This window comes from Emydura macquarii, unplaced genomic scaffold (genome assembly GCF_026122565.2).
Source record: "Emydura macquarii macquarii isolate MOO-44397 ecotype Brisbane River unplaced genomic scaffold, CSIRO-AGI_Emac_v2 contig_1876, whole genome shotgun sequence".
In the NCBI taxonomy this organism is placed as follows: Eukaryota; Metazoa; Chordata; order Testudines; family Chelidae; genus Emydura; species Emydura macquarii.
Genome location: NW_027132013.1, coordinates 21,614,099 through 21,635,229, shown reverse-complemented (window position 1 = coordinate 21,635,229; position 21,131 = coordinate 21,614,099). Strand labels below are relative to the sequence as shown.

General features: G+C 37.4%; 1 protein-coding gene across 1 annotated transcript in view; it reads left to right on the top strand.

The window, feature by feature from the left end:
* The window catches only part of STARD9 (StAR related lipid transfer domain containing 9), a 199,452-nt gene that overhangs the window by 82,805 nt on the left and 95,516 nt on the right, over positions 1-21,131 (top strand). Inside the window, 9 exon segments of the mRNA XM_067558116.1 lie at positions 1,246-1,278; positions 1,381-1,442; positions 2,131-2,243; positions 8,387-8,456; positions 16,566-16,638; positions 17,542-17,609; positions 18,125-18,222; positions 18,664-18,861; positions 19,205-19,302. Coding sequence (XP_067414217.1) covers positions 1,246-1,278; positions 1,381-1,442; positions 2,131-2,243; positions 8,387-8,456; positions 16,566-16,638; positions 17,542-17,609; positions 18,125-18,222; positions 18,664-18,861; positions 19,205-19,302 — 813 coding nt within the window.

Here is a 21,131-nt window from a genome sequence, read left to right as displayed (position 1 = left end):
GGAAAGATAGTTCATCTCTCTGAACACCTGTATAGATTGAAGGGTAGTGGATTGTCTCTAAAGAGAAGCATTTTTCAAGGAGACTGCAAGAGCAGGCCACTATCTTCCACTCCCTTAGAGGACTACCGCTTCAGGTAAAGGGTAGGGAAGAGGGATTCTCTGTTCAAATAAACTTATTTGAACCTGGCTGGTCTGAATTTTGGATACAGTTTCTGGTTGGATCTTATTTTTACTGAACTGATTCTGCTGTTCCCAGAAAGACAGTATTAGCTTACTAAAGGCACCATCTGACAGACAGCCGCAAGGAGTTTTTGCCCATCTGATAATTAAGGCCTGATTCTCTTTTTGTTTAAAATCAAAACTAGCATCATGGGAGACAGAAGAGTTATACTGATATAAAACTAATGTGAGTGAGAGGAGAATCAGGTCACTAGTGCATGCTTATCTTGGAAGCATAACAACAGTTTACAATTACCATATCTTAAAAATCGTTACTAATGCCTATGGCACTTTCATTGTAGTAATGCTGCTGCTGCTGGGTTCTTTGGTGATAAAGTGATTTGTGCTTCAGTAAGAATTCCACTTGAATCTGATATTTAATAATCCACACTTATTGTAAAACATTATTAACATTGCTACTAGCTAGAAAATCAGCCTGCTTGATCTGTAGAGAACTTTCACATCCACAATAATACATTTATTTAGGGAACACTGTGTTTTCCTTCATTAGTTCTGTTTCAAATATACCTTCTAAAAATCTCCACGCCATCCTGCAAAGAGATTCTGAGTGGGAGGGACTGAGGCTGAAGGGAGCTCCAAGTCTTTACATCAGCCATATGCTGTAGAAAGTGGAGTCATCTTGCCTTTAAATTTCTCCACAACCAGTGCCTATGAAACATGCCCTAAGATCACTTCCAGTGAGGGTGAGATTCACAGTTATGGATACAGCCACCATTCAAATTAGAGCAAATTAATCCTTGAAGTGATTCCTTTGAGAGATGCAACTGGAATAGCTATGAGTTGTCACACATCTAGCACTGAGAGAGCTCCAAAGTAGATTTTGTTGTGCTCTCCACAATCACTACTTGTATATCTCTCCATGTTTTAGTGGGAAGTTGATGCTGGAATAATTGGGCATTCTCCATAGCTTTGTTTATATTTATTAAAATGACTCCTTACAAGAGCAACTGGGACTGTGATCATATCATGTAATTGTTTTCCTTTTCTTGTTTGTTTTATTTTAAGGCATCCATTGGGTTGACACCTCGTATATGTGAGGTATTTGTTTATTTTAAACTTGCATTTGTTTAAACTGTTTTTAATTTTCTTTTCTTTTCTTTTCTAATTTAAGAGAAAAATGTAAACTTTTGGTTTGTGCAGGGCCTTTTTTCAAGGGAGGATGATTATTCAGAACAGCCAGCATCTTGCAGAATAGAAATCAGGTACTAGTGTCTCATTGTCTTTGGTCAAATGTTTCTAAATACTTTCAAATGTGTATTTCCATAGTCAAAGTACACATATGTTGGTTGATTATTTCTCTTTTTCAGGGCTGTCAATCAATTTTCTCGGGCTGGGAAAATCCTGCTATTCAGTTTTCAATCTAAGTATAGTTCCTTGGATGCTGTTTGTTCACTGTTATATCCCAAAGAACATGCTGCTAAATAATAGTGGTTTAGGAGTCCACTTCTTGCTTGTTTAACTCTTCAAAATTTGGACCCTATACTGCATTCAGTTCTCATTCATAACCCCTGTTAACTTTGTGGAGTTTTATGCTCTTGACAATTAAAGAGTTGGATACAACATTAATTAAGAGTGCAGGAAATATGCTTTGTTGGCAGTACAGATGATTTAATATGTCAGCACTATTTCCAACCAGCCAGCATCAGTGGACAATTTTTTTCTTGCTTCATGACAATTGATTGCTTCTCAGCTCCTTTCCAAGCGTCTGTATGCACAACATGTAAGAAGGCATATTGTGAGAGGTAATGAGATGAATGCTTTAGCTTTTGACATGCAATGTCTGTGCCCAAGCTGCAGATGCAAATTTGCTTTGTCCAAAGAAAAACTTTAAATACATTTTTTGTGAATACCGGATGTAAGAAAGACAACATTTCATTTATTTTTCTTCAGTTTCCTTGAAATCTATAACGAGCGTGTCCGAGATTTGTTAAAGCAGTCAGGCCAGAAGAAACCTTATACACTTCGTGTTCGAGAGCACCCTGAGACAGGTCCATATGTGCAAGGTGAGAGTGAGTTTCAGCGTGAGTTACAGATGAATGCATATGTGGCTATTCTATATGTTCACTTGCATTCCTAACATGATCTTTATTATTCCCACTCTTTCCAGTTATTAAACAATCAACATGAAATATATAGTTTGAGGAACTCAAAACCCTTCCCTGCAAAATATATGGCAGAACATGGAATCTAATAATTCTTAATATTTGAAGAGGACTCATTTTGTGTGTGTAGGGAATGTATTAAATAAAAATATATAATATAAGGTTTGCTGTATTGGATCAGGCCGTTGATCTATCAAGCCTGATAATCTGCCCCCAAACAATGGCTGCAATGAATGTTTCATGAGAAGGTAAAACCATACTGCATTTGACTAATACCAGGAGGAAATATCTTTCCAAAGCATAGCAGAAAATGGGAATAATCCCTTTTTCCAAACTAACATGGCCATTTAGTTGATAATGGTTTGCCTGTAAATCCTCAGAAGCTTCAGATTCCTGTCAGAAGCTTTTTGTTTCCACTGGAATTACTATGTTACAGACTTCTGATCTGCTGACTTTCAAATGTATGTTTGCTGTAGTTATAAAAACATTCTAATGCAGTTTTACATTGTTTCCAAACATACATCTTTCTATAAGAGTGTTTATTGTGGACTTTTTTCTTCCATTCTGTTTTCCTCTCTTTTCAGTCCTCATCTTTTCTCTTACCTCCTTTTGCACTTCCTATTTTTCGTCTTTTTTTCTTTCTCTTCCCCTATTGTCAGTCATGTAACATAATTTTAAAGTAAACTCTCAACTGTTGGTGCTTAAGTTTGTTGATAGTGCATTATGCTGAGTTTGCCCTTTGAAAAGCAATACATTTAGTCAGTGACTGACAGAAAGTGGTTTCTACAGAATCAATGCACTACAGACAGTAAAAGTAACTGAATAAGTGATTTTAAAACCATATAAAACATATTAATGGTCAGGAGTGGAAGAAGAGACCTTTCCAAACTGATTCAAAGTTTAAATATGGGTGGGTCTGTTTGGAAAGTAAATACACCCATTTCCTTTTTAATGGGCTGCTAAACACCATGTCTCCATAGTGGGCAGAACTCCAAATTGCCTCTGGAATTACTGATAGTGCCAACTCTTGGCTATTGGCAAAGTAGATTGTAACATGCTTGAGACCTACGAAGTATTCCTTTAATGTGTAAACTGCACATAAGACAGAATTGTATTGGTTCTGTCATATCAGATCCAATACTAATTTGTTGTGGTTTTAAAACATAGAAATCTCGTTTCCATCCATACTGTACATTTCCTTTGTTCTCCCCGCCCCTCCCCTTTCCTTTCACTATTTGCCATTATCATGCCACCTGATCTTATGCAGGTTTTTTTAGGAGAGGGAGGGAACTGGAAATGGAAAATCAAGATAAATACTGCAGCTGGATTTTCGAAAGAGCTGGATAATTTTAGAACTACTAATAACATTTGCAGTCAATTATCTTAGCTATGCAAGATATAATAATAATAGTACATAGCATTCTTCATCCAAGAATCTCAAAATGGTTCACAAACATGAATTAAGTCTCACAACATCTATGTGAAATATATAAATGTTATCCACAATTTACAGATAGTGAAACCGAAGAGAGGTTGAATGACTTACCCAAGTTCACACAGTGAGTCAGTGACAGAGTCAAGTAAAGAACTATGAAATCCTGATGCCTAGTTCCCTGCTAATCAATATGACCTGTAACATTACATGTAGTACCTGATCATTGTTACCAGTTTTCATGTCTGAGAGAATAAACTGATCACCAGCAGAGCCAACGGGGAAATTTTACACACAAACCTATTCACAATTGTCTAGGTAGCATTCTGGTTATTTTAACTACGACTTTTGTAGCACCAGTATCCTACTAAATTCAGAATTGGAAAATAAAAATTGATGCTCTGATCCAATATAGCAAACCCGTAATCCTTTGAAAACTAGGAGAAGCACACGCATTTGGCCTTCACTGTGGCCCTTTCTGGGGGAAAAAGCTCCCTCTCAGCTGGGAACTTCACTATGGATCTTACCCAGAACCTAGTTACTGCAACTTTTTTCTGATCATTGCCCACATTAAGAAGAGTTCTTTTAAACTGTTTCTTTCCCAGCTTGCTTTGCTTTCAGGTGTACATTTCAAGTGGTTCCCAGGTTATAAATACCAGAGTTCCCTTGATCTGGAAGGAAACCAGGTCAGACATGGGACATGAATTTCCCTTAATGTCCCAGCTCACCCTGTGATACTGTGGTAGGAACTTATCCAGTTGTTTCCCAGATGGCTCCTTATGAGATAAATCTATCCTTTTTCTTCCAGTTTTGAGATTTTATATTGTTGATAGTTCTTTAAATAAGAATTCAATACCAAGATGTTACTTAGAATATTGCTCATTACTAGGATAGTGACTTTATAATGTTGGAGTTTTGTTGTTTCCTTTAAAATTTCCTCTTCCCTGAATTTTCATTATTTTATAATGTGAGAAAAGTATAATATAAACCTGCTAACGCAATTAGGAAGTGCCACTGAAAATCACATCAGGAAATCCAACTTGGGCACTCTGTATTAGCTCTGCCCCTGCTATCTGTGTCCCATGACAAACCCATAAATTCCTATAAAAATCTCTGCAGGTGTCTTGCAGCTCTGCTTATAATAATTAACATGATTCAAAATTTTAGAAAGAAATCATTAAAAATGAAGTAACTTCTTGTTTGAAGTGTCACGTGATAGCATTACACTGCTGTCGTGGTACCACATGAATTGGTTTGATACTGATGAGTCATTACTTGGGGTCTGTAGTCAGATGACATAGTTCTCTGTGTGTATGATACTGTATGTATTGTGTGTTTAACAACTATAACCATTTATATCATGTGCATTGCATTTGTGAGTACGTTTTGCTTTTGTGGGGATGGTGGAGTTATTTTGTTTTTTGAGAGGAGATTGATAAAGAGGATCTGATCACATAGCTTCCTACAGAAGTGTGCTTGTTAGGTAGCTCACGTCAGATGAGGGGTGAGAGGGTTCAGACATTTTGCATGCTTCTGATCAGTATAGGTGGCTTGATTTTTAAAGAACTTCTAACACAGAAAATAAAGTGATTTGCACCTCTGTGGCATAATATGCCCATAAGGACTGCTTATAGTATATTGCTGAAACCAATAATTGCTGAGTTGGTAATGTAGGGTATAATCCTGCAGTCCTTCTACATAAGCCCTTGCCCTTTGACGCCCTTGGAAGTTTTGCATGTAGAGTCTCTGCAATATAATGACTTAGGAATCCTGTTACTGATAACTGGGTGGACATGTGTTCTGAATTGTAGCCATAGTTGCATAAGAGGGTGGTTTACTTTGCACCCCTTTTCCAGACAATCTGCTACATGAAACAAATGAGTATTGTTAAACCGATGAACATAGGCAAAGTTTAGAGATTTTCCATTATCTTACGATACATTGCAGTATATCAAGACTTACATCTTTACTTGTATCGTATTTGTTGCACGTGAGCAGTCACCAGTTTAGGGGTAACAGAATAATATTAGTGCTGGGAAGGGGCTCCCTCATGTACTGCAGGTATCACTTACATAGTTTGTTTCAGTGGCCTCTAGTGTACAGAAGTCAGTTCTTGGATGAAGAACAGACAAGGAAGACAACCAAAGAGGAAACCCTTTAGGGTTGCCTGGTTACTTTCATATTAGAGGTAACGCATTTTCCATTTGCAAGTCCAGTCAGGAAATCCCAGCACTAAGTATTTTGAATAGTTTCCAGACTATCATTTTTCAATGTAAAGGCTGCAAGTTGCTAATGTTTAAAATGCTGAAAGCATTTCAGTGCTTCAGATTGGAATGGTTTCAGAATTCTATCTTACAGATGGTTGCACTGTTAAGGAATCAACCTCTTTTAAATCAGGAAATGATGCAATCTGTTTTGTTGCTCTGAGACAAATTTCTGAGATAGATTTCTAGTCCAGACAGAGTTTTTTGTGATCTCTCTGTGATTCTTGAAAACAGACTTTCTTTTTTCCAAGTAGCAGAAAGAGCACTTCATGGCATTCCTTCTCTAACAGCGTTGATAATTTTTCATTTGTCTTTTTAAAATAAACCTTTAATGTGACATTATCAAATAGATTCTATACTAGAGGCAATAGTGTCAGTAATAACTTAAATGTAATGGGTAAGAACTGTGGAAACTTTATAATAAATATAATTGTGCCTTCCCATCACATAGCTAGTTTTTTATTCACAAGATTAAAAACCCTTGAAAGTGAATTAGAGAAACAATATAAGGTGCTTTTCCATATTCTGTAGATTTGCAGATGCTAGTACTATTTGAATAGTAATTGGCTATTGTTTTTCTGATGGGACCATGTCATTCCATCTTTTGGAGTTCAATGTATAGCAAATACAATGTCAAACAGTAGAATATATGCTTTGCTTTGTAAATCATCCTATATTTTTACATGTTTTTAGGCCACTGATGAAATTCTTTTGGTTGTGAATGTGATGCTGGTGTGAGAATTTGTTTTCTTTGGGTTAGGTATTAAAGGGCTAAAACAAACCACCCATATTTGGGCCAAATTCTGACCTCACTCACAATCTGTTAACCTATTAGCATCTGAGGACAGAATCTGTCCTGCTGTCTCTGAAATAGTCTTGCTGAGCTTTTAAATTAAGCAATTGATCTTGACTTCTTACTTGATATGAAATCATTTTAATTAGAAAAATTAAAGGAATAATGAATGGTCTCTTTAGAAGGTGTGATATTAGGTGTTGGTACCTAGTACTGAAAGTCTTTATTTCCTGCAGATAAGATGTTCCAATGGAACTGTATAGTGTTTGTTTTTCATGATGCCAACAGGTGTGTATCTGTAAAGTTGCTAGTTTATTTAAAATAGTCTTAAGAAATAATATTCTTACCATAGATAAATTATTTTGTGCTAACAAAGTATACTTTTTCCTTACTTCCCCCCATACACATGTCTGTGGCAGATATTAAAAAGAAAACATGTTTTCTGGATTATTTTGCTAGTGAAATGTAACAAAAAATATAAGTAGCCCTTCACTCTATCCCACGATAAACAGTTTAGGAAAAGATTATTTTCTATAGCGTCTTGCACAGTGCAGCCCTGGTTCATGACTAGGGTTCCTCTCATGCCACTGACGATACTACAGCTGCCAAAAATAAGACAGAACAAACACGTGAGGTCAAATTCATCCCAGGCGTAAGTCCGTTAAAGCTGCGACAATTTACGTTTTATAAGATGTTGGTAATGAGGTTACATCATAGTTGCATACTGCCCTCCAGTGGGGCCACATTAGTCATTGCCTCTGATTTGCTCCAGTAGACTCTGTAATGCATCATGTCTTTTCTTTCCTGGCCAGTGAACTTTCTCTCTCTCTCTCTTTTTTTTTCCCCTCGTGAGGGTGGCTACATTAATGCGTGACTCTTTCTAATCATAACCAGGATGCACTTTGTCATGGTGTAGGGCACATAAATTTATACAGGATTTAGTTTATAGATAAATGTTGCAGGTTCAAAGTTACGGTATTTACTTAATGAAGTGTGCACCAAAGACTCTAGACAGAGGACTTCCTCATTCTCTTATATATTTGGACTGAATCCTATACTTTACACCTGCAGAAGCAATGGGTAAAGGCTTGTCTACAGAAAAAAATTGTATTGCTTTAACTATGTTAGTGCAGTTAAAGTGACAAAAAAATTTTTAAAAAAATCAAGCTGTGTGGATGCAGTTATATTGGTATAAAAGTGCTTATACTACTCTAACTTATTCCCATATGGGAAGGAGAATAAGCTAGACTGGTATAAGACATTTTTATACCAGTATAACTGCATCCACACTAGGGGTTGTACTGGTATAACTACTTTGGTTAAATAAATAAATTAATTAAATCACACTGCTAACCAAAATAGTTACAGTGATATAAAAATTGTGTGTAGATCAGGCCTAAGTCTCAAACAGAATGTTTGTACTCCCCTTCTCTCAAGTGAATTGTGATAGTGATCCAACTACAATTAATCAAGAGATTAGAGTAAAACAACATTTCCTGAGTAAGTAAAATCTGTTTTTTAACTCTCTCTCTTTCACTTTTTAAACCTCTGACAGGATTGTCTCAGCATTTAGTTACAGACTACAAACAAGTTGTAGGACTTCTAGAAGAAGGAATAGCCAACAGGTATTTTTAAAAATCAAATATTTGTCTGTACTTCTTATTTTTCCCAATTTTGGTAGTACAAATACTGATTTTTCTGACAATGTTGTAATCTGCCCTTTAACTTTAATCAGAAATGAAGAATGACTGATCTATGCAATGACATCAGGTCAGGTCTCCCAGTTACTCTCTGGAAAAACACTACATGCCATCCTGTAACCTTAAATGGTTGTTACAAGGGCTCATTAAAAGATTATTTGCATAGGTATTGCTACAAAACTCATTGTATCCTGACTTACACATAGCATACACATAATATTATTTTTATATGGGATAAAAAGAGAACTCTAGGGAGATGTTTTGCTTTACCCAAGTAAATCTGTATGTTCCAAATACTCTCCATTCTTCAGATGGTATAGCCTTCAATTCAGTTTCAGCATAGCTTAGTTGTTTGTGACTACTGAAATCAGAACATATTTGTGCTTTACTATAAACTGTTTGAGTTTTATGTTTATCACATGATTCAGGCTGACCACAATGTAGAATTATTGTGAAAACAGTTAGAAAGGGAAGGTACAAATGGCTTCTGGCCTCTGGGAAAGCCCTAAGAAAAATAGCAGTGGAAAAACTTAAAATAATTTTGGGTTAATATCTTTAATGTAAAGGGACACATTTCCAAGGGTCCTTAAACGGGCCTCAAAATTACAATGCGGTGTTTGTACACAAATCAGGCAACTAGGTGTCATAGAATCATAGAAGAGTAGGGTTGGAAGGGACATCAGGAGGTCATCTAGTCCAAACCCCTGCTCAAAGCAGGACCAACCCCAATTAAATCATCCCAGCCAGGGCTTTGTCAAGCCGCACCTTAAAAACCTCTAAGGATGGAGATTCCACCACTTCCCTAGGTAACCCATTCCAGTGCTTCACCACCCTCCTAGTGAAAAAGTTTTTCCTAATATCCAACCTAGACCTCCCCACTTGCAACTTGAGATCATTGCTCCTAGTTCTGCCATCTGCTACCACTGAAAACAGCCTAGATCCATCCTCCCTGGAACCTCCTTTCAGGTAGTTAAAGGCTGCTATCAAATCCCCCCTCATTCTTCTCTTCTGCAGGCTAAACAAGCCTAGTTCCCTCAGCCTCTCCTTATAAGTCATGTACTTCAGCCCCCTCATCATTTTTGTTGCCCTCCGCTGGACTCTTTCCAATTTGTCCACATCCTTTCTGTAGTGGAGGGCCCAAAACTGGACACAGTAATCCAAATGAGGCCTCACCAGTGCCGAATAGAGAGGAATAATCACTTCCCTCGATCTGCTGGCAATGCTCCTACTAATGCAGCCCAATATGCTGTTAACCTTCTTGGCAATAAGGTACACTGTTAACTCATATCCAGCTTCTTGTCCACTGTAATCCCCAGGTCCTTTTCTGCCGAACTGCTGCCTACCCAGTCGGTCCCCAGTCTGTAGCAGTGTATGGGATTCTTCTGTCCTAAGCACTTGTCCTTGTTGAACCTCATCAGATTTCTTTTGGCCCAATTCTCTAATTTGTCTAGGTCACTCTGTATCCTATCCTTACATTCCAGGGTATCTATCACTCCCCCTACTTTAGTGTCATCTGCAAACTTGCTGAGGGTGCAATCCACCCCATCCTCCAGATCATTAATGAAGACGTTGAATAAAACCAGCCCCAGGACCAACCGCTGGGGCACTCCACTTGTGACCAGCTGCCAGCTAGACATGGAGCCATTGATCACTATCCGCTAAGCCCGGTGATCTAGTCAGCTCTCTATGCATTTTATAGTCCATTCATCCAACCCATACTTTTTTTACTTGCTGATAAGAATACTGTGGGAGACTGTATCAAAAGCTTTGCTAAAGTCAAGATGTATCACGCCCACCGTTTTCCCCACATCCACAGAGCCAGTCATCTCTTCATAGATGGCAATCAGGTTGGTCAGGCATATGGTAAGTGTTGTGGCTTCAACCCTTTGGATTTCTCAAAGAAGTCTGAACCTCAGTGGAGGATCTTCCTCTTGAGGGAAACAATTTGTTTAGTGAAAAAACAGTTTGTTTAGTGAAAGGCAGATGAGTCGCTGCATTCCTTAAAGGACTCAAGGGCATCTACACTCGAGCTCCATGAAGGAAATACCACAAGTCTCAGCCCTACAAACAACTTCCAGTCCCTCAACCCTTTTATCATTAAAGGGGTTACAGGCCATGCAGGAAGTGTCAGAGGATGCAGCATAGCAAACATAACATCCCTCCTTGTCCTCCTTCCAACCCCGGCCTCCTGCTGGGAAAAACTTTCAACATGACCTTCAAGAGCTTCCATCCCTCTACCACATCTCTTTCTTCAGGACTCCGGTATCATTTTGGTGGCCATCTAGCTCATTTATCCCAGGCTTGGTATCTTATAACAATACAGAAATGGGATTGGGAAATATTCCTCTCCCCCTCCAAGCCGCCGCCCGCCCGCCCCCCCCCCCCCCCAAAACAAAATTAAAAAAAACATCCTGGTCATTTTTCAGGGACCACTCTCATGAGAGGATGCTCTAGCAAGAAGTAGATTCCTTACTCCATCTAGGAGACATAGAACTAGTATCTTCTCAGAACAGGGGAAAAGGATTTTTTTTTTTATTCAAAGTTCTTCCTCATTCTCAAGAAGAAAGGAGATGGAGACCGTCTGTAGACCTCAGGCAGTTGAATGTCTTCATCCATCGTTTGAGGGGTTCAGGATGATCGTCCTGGTCTCCATAATTCCCTAACTGAACAAGGGTGATTGGTTCACAGCTTTTTGTTTAAAGGATGCTTATTTCCACATGGTAGGCCTGGCTTGATATGAGTAATTGCACCTGGGTGAGGCCTTATTTTTTGGGAGACAAAACTAGGGATGTATATGGAACAGCAGGCTGGAAACAGAATGTTTGTGCTAACTAAGATAGGTCCATTGGTCAATTGACTAAGGTCAAAATGTCTATACTAGATAAGATAAGGGGGAACATCAAGGGAACTATTTATAATGAACAAGATAAGCATGGAATGTAAGATGAAGTAAAGAGTGAGTCATTCATAGACAGAGCATGCTATGCAGGGATTAATTCCTATAAAGTAACCAAGCTGGTCCCAAAACATGTAATGCATTGTATAATAAATGCAACGTAATGTGTAAATGTACATAAAGGAAGAAGTTTTCTGTGTACCTTTGGAAGTGTGGTTTGATTGTATGCCAATGAAGAAACCTCAGTGGAGAGTTCATAATCAAACTGAGTTTTTGGGACCTTAGTGGGTAAGGATTTGGAGCCTACCAAATGGATAAGGTCTCAGAAGTCACACAACATCGTGGTGCCGTCATTCAGATCCGCCCATGTAAAGCAGCTAATGTTTACACGCCTTAGTGTGAGTGTCACAACCTAGCATTAAGGGAAATGGCACTGAAAGGGTTTAAAAGTTTAAATATGAAAAAGTTAGTACCATATTAGAGAAGTTAAATCTGACAGTGGACACTTTGGAATGGAGAGTAATAATAAAGAAAAAAAGAAAAAAGAATGCTTGGCAGAGCACAGCAAAGGTCTGTTAAATGCCATAAATAAATAAATTATTGGCAAAGCACAGAAAAAGTCTATTAAATGCCACTACATTTTTTAAAAAATAGGACCCATTGGCCTCCATGGAAAAAATAGTATATAGTTGGGGTTTTTTATCCTAACACAAAGAAAGCCCAAATCTAGCAGCAGTTTCACAAGGATTATTTCTGGTAGCTAAAACTTTACAAACAAACTGAGAAATAAATGCAAAAAGCATAACAAGCAAAGTTATAAAAAAACAAACAAATTACATCAAAAAAGTTCTAGAAAACTTAAAAAAACCTGCAACAATATATATTACCTATTTGTGTAAATCCAAAGTATAAAGCAGCCATCCTTCAAGTATTGTATTTGATGAGTACAGCTTTTTGGACAAAGTGTACTAAATTAAAAAATAATGCAAAAAACCTTAAAAAAAAAAGAAAGAAAAGGCGCTGAAAGCCACCAAAACATCAGCTAAAAATGTATTACTATAAAAAATATAATAAAAAAATTACAATCCAAATATTCAGTAGCTAGTAAAGTTTTAAAAAGTGTATTATAAAACAATAAAAAATTAAAGTAATTTTAGAAAAATGTGCAACTAAAAAACCTTTTGGACCAATTAACAATGCAAAGATCAAAACGCCCTAAATTATAAAGAATAATGAAGTATTAAAAATATTAAAATACTAAATGCTTAATTTGATGATAAAGCCTAGTTATCAAAACCCAGGCCAAGAAAGTTCTCACCTGTTTAAGAAAAAACATAAAAAACAAAACTTATTCAAGATTTAATATAAAAATAAAAAATGCAGTTAAAAAATGTGAGCAACTTAAATATGTCATCTGCTCATAATTTTCAATTTACAGTTAAATCCTTAAAACGTATAAAACTAATTAAAAAAATTCAAAAGCTCATCTAGCAAAGCAACTTTAAAATGTTTATTTAGTCTCTCATAATAAACTTTTTACAGCATAACAAAAAACCAGAAAATAAAAAAGAAAATGCATGGATAAAATAAATTAGCTTTTAAAAAATTCCACTAAAAACCCATCTAAATCTTTCATTCAAAATTGCAAAGGTAACAAAAACACTTTTTGGGCAGCAGCCAATGTCTCCTGGAAGTCTTAACTTGTAGTGTAGGTGTAGCCATGTAAGTCCCAAGATATTAAGAGAGACAAGGTGGGGTGAGGTAATATCTTTTATTGGACCCACTTCTGTTGGTGAGAAAGACAAGCTTTCTAAACAAAAATATATACTTTAAAATACATAAAACTACCAAAATAAAAAGCAGCTAAACCAAAACAAAACAAAACAGCAAAAAAAGTAATAAAATTAACACACATACTAAACTATTAAAAAATAATATATTACTCTAAAACCAAGCTATTATAAAAAATGCTATTAAAAACATAACCAAGGATTTCAACAAAAAACAGGAAAAGTACTGCATCCATTAAATAAGCAAAACCAAAAACTCATTAATAAAGTTTTAGTAACTATATAAAGTACATAATATTATAATTGCTTTAAAATATATAAAATTAAATCAGTGTATTCTAATAATAGCATGTATTGTATATAAAAATACAAGATATACAAAATAAAAGCAACCTTAAATAATATATAATAAAAATGTCTCCTTTATCACCGCAAAATATTAAAAATTTAATACAAAAAACACAATTCGTACAAAATTAAAAAATTAACAACCATCCAATACCATCAAGTTAAATATAAAACCACTGCAACACATCCAATATAAAAAAGTTTCTCCTTAAATATTGCAAAACAATGCAAAGTCTAAAAAACTCCAGATTTGTGCTGCTGTTTGCCCTAAAAAACGCTTACTTGTGGAAGTATAATGTCTAACAAAGTTGCCCTTATATAAGTTCACTCTAAAAACAGAATCTAAATAGCATAATACAATTAAAAGACAAAAACAGGAATAAAATTAAAACTGCCTATATTAGTAATAACTAATAACTAATTACACCTACTATAATTTTACAAATATAATATTAAATAATAAACTTAAAAAAGCACAGAAAACAAAAACATAATGCAAATAAAACAAATACTATCATTTTTTAAAAAAGCAGTGGAATGTAGATCTAGCTTGATATGAGTGATTGGGCATAGGTGAAGCCTCATTTCTTGAAAGACAAGATTAGGGAGATAGACAGATCAACAAACTGAAAACGGAATATCTGTGCTAAGTAAGATAGGTAATGAAGTCAAAATAGACATTTTAGTTTTTAGTTTATTAACTAAAATTTAAAAAAAACACCCATAAAACCATTTATAATCAGTGAAATAACAATAAAGAAAATAAGCCTAAACATAAAATAAACAGCACATAAAGCATGCTGTACAAAAATTAGTTCCTATAAAGTAACCAAGCCAGTCCCAAAACATGTAACACAATATATAATAAATACAATGTAATTTATAAATATAGTTTTAAAAAACACCCCAACACACACACAGACACACACACACACACGTCCATCCTGTACACACAAATCCTGAGGTTAGCTCTGGGTCAGGACCATTACCAATACAGAGTGCTCCCCTTTGGCCTTGCAACAGTGCCAGACGTACTCACAAGGTGCTATCAGTAGCGACAGCTCATCTTCACCAACAGGGCCCATCAGTTTTCTTTTACCTCAACGCTTGGTTAATGACCGGCAGATCTCTGCAGATGTCAGTATGACCATGCATCTGTATCGTACTCTTCCTAGAACTGTTGACCCAGAACAGATGCAAGATTAAACAAATCAGTCCAGCATCCTTCCACTTAACAGCCAGGTTTTTGGATGGATGACGAACCTGGAAAAGTCAGCTCAGAGGTACTATCCATCCTTAGCAATAGTAGGAGGAGTCCACAAGGAAATGCTACTTAGCAAAGTGAAAAAGATTTTCTTTCTCATGCACTCATCAGATAACCCCACATGATGCTGACATCTCTGCCATTTTGGACTACCGTTGCTCCTTAAAGACTTGAGATCTATCTCTTGGCGGGTGCACTTAGCAGTTCCAGTGCCTGTCACCTTCTGGTGGACAGCCACTCTATCTTCACTCATCCATCCTGTTACAGTACACTTTCTAAAAGGTATTGTCAGAACCTTTCCTCTGATAATGAAACCTACCCCAATATGGCACCTCAATCTAGTCTTATCAGCATTCACGAAGGCTCCATTTGAACACTTTGCCACATGTTCCTTGGTCCACTTAGCTATGAAGGTTGCCTTTCTAATTGCCATCACTTGAGCTAAAAGAGTAGGTGAACCGGGTGCCCTTATGGCTCATCCTCCTTATACTATTTTCCATAGAGACAAAGTTTCCCTGAGATTATACCCAAAATTCACCCCCAGAGTAATCTTGGAATTTCGTCTGAAACAAACAACTCACTTCCCTGTGTTTTTCCCAAAATTCCATGCCACCACTGAGATTAGGAAACTTCATTCTCTGGATGTCTGTCATGCCTGGGCATTGCACCTGCAAAGGACAGAATCCTTTAGAAAGTCACCTAAACTATTTGCATCCTTTGTAGAATGTATGAGAGGGAAATGAAACTTTCCAAATGGATTTCAGTCTACATCCTGCTTTGTTACGAGTTAATGGCAACCCCTCCACTGCAATGTGTGAGGTCCCACTCGACTAGAGCTCAGGCTGCAACAGTAGCCTCAGTTCAAGATGTCTCTCTCCTGGAAATCTGTAAGGCAGCAACGTAAGGCTCTGTTCACATTTTTGCAACACTTTTTTTACTCCAGTGCAACCTTCTACAGCTGATGTATCCTTTGGCAGAGCAGTCCTCCAATCATTGGTGCAACAGGGTTCCTTATATCCTCCTCCTGAACAAATACTGCTTTTGAGTCACCCACAGTGAAATACAGATAGGGACTGTTACTCAAAGAAGAAAAGAAGGTTACTTACCTTGTACAATAACTGGAGTTCATTGAGATGTGTGGTCCCTATCTGTATTCCACTATCTGGCCTCCTTCCCTTCTGCCTTGGAGCCTTATGTTAGGGCTATTTATGGTAAAAAGGTAACTAGAGAGGCAGTTGATCTGCACCACCCCTTTGTCCTCTGTCCTGAGCACAAGGAGGAGCAAGGTGCAGGTGCCTACCAACAGATACTGGTAGCAAGAACCTTCCAGTCTCAGGCAGCTGGAGCACATGCATACCCCACAGGGGAATACACATAGGGATCACACATCTTGAAGAACTCCAGTTACTGTATAGGTGAGTAACCTTTTAAAAATATTTTCAAGCTGTATTCAGCTTTTATTTAACACCTTAAATATGTACCTGAAGGCTGTTCTAATATATGCCGCACGACTGCCCCCTGGATCAAACTGCAAAGGTGAATTTAATTCACCTTTGTGCTCCACGTTTTCCGGTCCTGGACTGGGCACAATTTGGCCAGATCCAAGAATATGGCCATTGTATTTAAAGCCACAGTTCTTTCGTCTTAGCCTTCATTAATCAGTTGAATCTTTGTTTGCACTTCAGAAACATAAACTGTCCCAACTGAGTTTTTTTTTCTCCCCTCTTTTTATGTAGAATCACAGCACCTACGCATGTTCATGATGCCAGCAGCAGATCCCATGCCATCTTCACCATTCAGTACACTCAGGTTAGCCAAAATTTCCAACCTCCTTTTTCTCCTCCTCCCAAAGAACATTGTTTGACATACTGTGTAGAGTTTGTGCTTCTTTCAATAACCTCAGTGGAAATTATGCTACTTAATTCCTTTGGATCACACTGCAAATTTTGTTCCATTTCCTATCACCTTGAATGCTTTGTACTTATTGAAGTTTCTTGTTTCCTTGTGGCAGCTTATGGTTAGGAGTGAAGCAAAAGGCTTTTTGTGTAAAGAAAAAAAAATTAAATTGAAATCTGACCTTTATATTGCAATACCTCCCCTAACAATGTTGTGAAAATTCATGTGTGGTAATCTGTTTGCAGTTTCACTACATTTTGTGCTCTATAGTTACTACTTATTAATTAGGATCTTAATATCAAAAGTAGTATTTTAATGTCTCCTCTGGATACTTTTTGTCTTTCTGAGATTTCTGTGTTCATCTCCTAAGCACCTTGGTGCATAGTGCTGTTGATGATAAAATACATCATTTTTCTGGAGGACTCGATCTTACACTATCAGGGCAATCGTCTAAGTGATCTAATAGATCTTTTTCATCTCACTCTTCTAACATCCTGTAATTTTAGAACAGTAAGGATATATTTAAGTAGTTGCACAAAAGAACCTTGGAAACATTAACAGTGATTTTGTCAGGTATACAATAACATCTTTTCATACAGTTATTAGGTTTATTCAAGAGAAAATGAGCATCAGAGTGGGCTTTGCATGTAAGTTAAGAGAGCTATTGGGTTGATGTTTTGACCCATACTGTATGGTCCAAGGTCACATAGTAAGTAGAAGAGCCAGAAATACAACTCTTCAATAGAACACGTAGCCTCTTGTATTTTTGTAAGTTTGAATAAGTGGAATAACATTTTGATTTATTTTTCCCTTCAGGCTATACTGGAGAACAATCTCCCCTCTGAAATTGCAAGCAAGATCAACCTGGTGGACCTTGCAGGCAGGTAATAATGAACTGAGGGGAAAGAGCTGTATTAAAATTTAAAATTAAAATATAATTTATAATTCTGATGATTTAAAAATTGGAAATCGCATTTTTAAAAACTGCATTAAAATAATGCTAAATAAGACTTCTGTATCTGAAAACAAGGAAGATATTGAGCTAAAGTTGTCCTCTGTCATGTATCGTTTTGGAAGAGGGGTATCATTGGACCAATATCCATTACAAGCAATGGATTCACCAAAACCATAGGCAACAATGGTGAGCTAAGACTAGTATCTTCCCCATTACTCTACAGTACAGAAAGGAGCAAAACTGTGGTGACTCAATGCTAAACAGGGTAGCAGGATGCACTGAGGGAAAAAGAAAGTATGTTCTGTGTTCCTCCACCACTAACCATTCCTCCATTCTTGTACCTCAGCAGAACATGTTCTCATTCAGGCCCTCCCACATCAGGCATGTGTTAATTATTAAGTATATTCACATGGCTTGTATTTTTTTTCCTGATATGTGTTTTAGTGAAAGAGCTGATCCCAGTTATTGCAAAGATCGAATTATAGAAGGTGCCAACATTAACAAGTCATTGGTTACTCTGGGAATTGTCATCTCCAACTTAGGTATGTGTAATAAAAGTAATATTTTTTATTTTGAAAGATAGTTATACACAAAGCCATAGGACCCCTCATTGTACGCTGTATTTTAAAGTGTGTTAGATTTAGAATACTGATCTGAGGAGAACAACTCTGTGGCCCCTTCATGTACTAGTTTGACATTCTAGAATGAAAATAGCCATCATTAGAAAAAGCATAGTGATATTTAAACTGATTTCTAAAAAGTGTTTTCAGATAAACTATTGACAGTGGTTTAAACACTTTAATGTCAGAGTTCAGCCAGCCGGATGGTGTAAAATCAATACTAAGGATATTTTTATTATCTCAGCCAATTAGGATGCAGAATTGAGAGTAATAAGGACACGCCAAATGCAGAAGACAAGAAATTGCTGTCTGAGCTCATTGAAGATAATCCCTCTCAGAAAATGTCTGTTGTATTCTCCACAGCACAAAACTCTCAGATGTTCAGCAGCTGCCAGAGCATAAACAGCATAACCAGTGAAGGGGACAACCATGTGAGCAGTCACTCTTCAGGCAGTGTAAGCGGGCCCAGGCGTCAGGCTTACATCCCGTACCGCGACTCTGTCCTCACCTGGCTTCTGAAGGACAGTCTAGGGGGCAACTCCAAAAGCATTATGATTGCCAGTGAGTTCAACCTTCTGTTCACTTTATCTGTGACATGGTGTGTTGTACTGAAAAATAGGCCACTACTATGGTCAGATTTTCACCTATACTTAACTTCATGCCCAGGGAATAAACTCATTGAAGGAAGTCAGTGGAACTAAATTTAAGCATGAACATGTGTCCTTCCAAGATTGGGGCTTTGATCGGCACTATTATATGGTGTGTTTATAAATTAAGGGATTTTGATAAGTCATTCTCTGTTGACATGAGAAATATCCCTAAAGACATTTTAAGTATTTAATAAATTTACTATTTTTATACAAATAGTAATCTCTTCAAATCAGTTTTTGTTCTTCATTTAAAGCCATCTCTCCTGCTAGCTCCAGCTACAATGAAACCATGAGTACCTTGAGATATGCCTCAAATGCCAGGAACATTATTAACAAGCCCCGGGTGAATGAGGTGAGACACCAAACTCTGATTTTATTTAATTTTTATATATATTTAAATTTATTCCGCATACCTAGCAAACACACTCTGAGCACATTGAAGTAATTAAAAAATAATAAAATACATAATCTTTTGAGCAATGTCAGTCTCAAATAGATTCGTCTCTGTATCTTATGTCAAAAAGGAATTGTTTGTAATTGATTGAGTGCAGTTTATATAATTTTGTACCTCTGACTTGTGTGCCATTCCTGTTTTGTATCCCTTCAGTTTTCATCCCTCTTGTTTTGAATTTTCATTACAAACATGATTACTATGGGCTTTGTCTATATGAACACTTAGTTCCCTGCAAGCTGATGTGTAAACCTACCCCTCACTAGCCTACTATGCACTGTGTCCATATAGACCTTGTTGTCATGCACTAAAAGTTCCCTGGTGCATTTTGTTCTACTCCTGTTTCAAAGCAGAGTAGATTAAACTGCACGATGGAACTTCTAGCACAATAGCAGGGTCCATACAGACATTTAGTGAGTGACAGACTGCTAAGTACTCAGAAAATCAGGTTCTAGGCATCTCTAATTGGGCACCCAAAATTAGTGAAACCTTTTGACCTTAATCTCTGTGTTCCTAAGCTCCCCATCTGTAAAATGGAGATAACAGAATCCCTTCACTTCACAGGGTGTTGTGAAGATAGTTCAATTAATGCTTGTGAAGCACTCAGGTCCTGTAGTGATGGAATCCATAGAAAGATCCATGAGGAAATTAATAATTCTGTCTTCAGAGCAGGGTTTGAATATTGTGCAAGAAATAAGACATAGACTACACATTAAGAAGTGAGGATAAAACAAAATATTGAATAGCAGATCATTAAATGAGCACCATCTCTCCTGTGCACTGAATGAGAATGGGTTCTTGTGGAAAAAATAGCATATGATCATGTCATTAAAGACTTTATCATAATGCATGCACAGTAGAGGGCTGAATGAAGGTTACACGGACAGTGTCTTTCTAGCATTTTCTTAGTTTGAGTTCTTGAGTTTACAACCTCAGTAATATTCTGTTAACATAGCTTTGTGTGTGTAATTTCCTAGATTTATGAAAAAAGAATTCCATCATGTGGCATCATATTGACACCCACATGGGTCATCAGCAGGGTTGGAACCTTTAGATTTACCTCACAGACCTCTGCCAGCTGAGCTAACTAAGTAACTGGTAGCAGTAGTAAGGTGGTTATCCTTTATGTGGACCAGCATTAAAGGGGAATGGGGGACACACTTTTCCAGTGGGTTTCACCAGGGCCGGCCCAAGCCATTCTTGTGCCTCAGGCAAGAACTTTCATTAGGATGTGCGCCCAGGGAATTTCCATTAGGGTGTACACCCACAGAACTTTAACTTTTCAGGGATGTCAATTTCAATGTGAATTTCCATGTCAATTGCCTATTGCCCTCCAGGAGGAATCTGGCAGCTCCTTCAGTTTCAGTGGCAGCTTTTTATAGGGGTGGTGATTTCACATTTTGATTTCCCACCCGAGGATTTCTCCCTGCCGCTTACCCTCCGCCGAAAAGACGTGCGGCTCCTTCAATTTCGGCGGTGGCTTTTTTCAGGAAGGTGTCAATTTCACGCTGCTGTATCTTGCCGCAGCTCTGCCTGCCAGCATCAGTCATTTTGGCGCCCCATACAATCAGGCGCCCCAGGCTGTTGCCTGGTCAGACCGTAGCTTGGGCCGGCACTTGGTTTCACTGATATTTGTTGACAGCAGAAAAATGGTGAGTGTCGGGAACCTTAAGTTCTATTCCAAGGTGTGAAGGATAGTGTGCTCTAGTAGGCATAGACTCTTCTGCCCA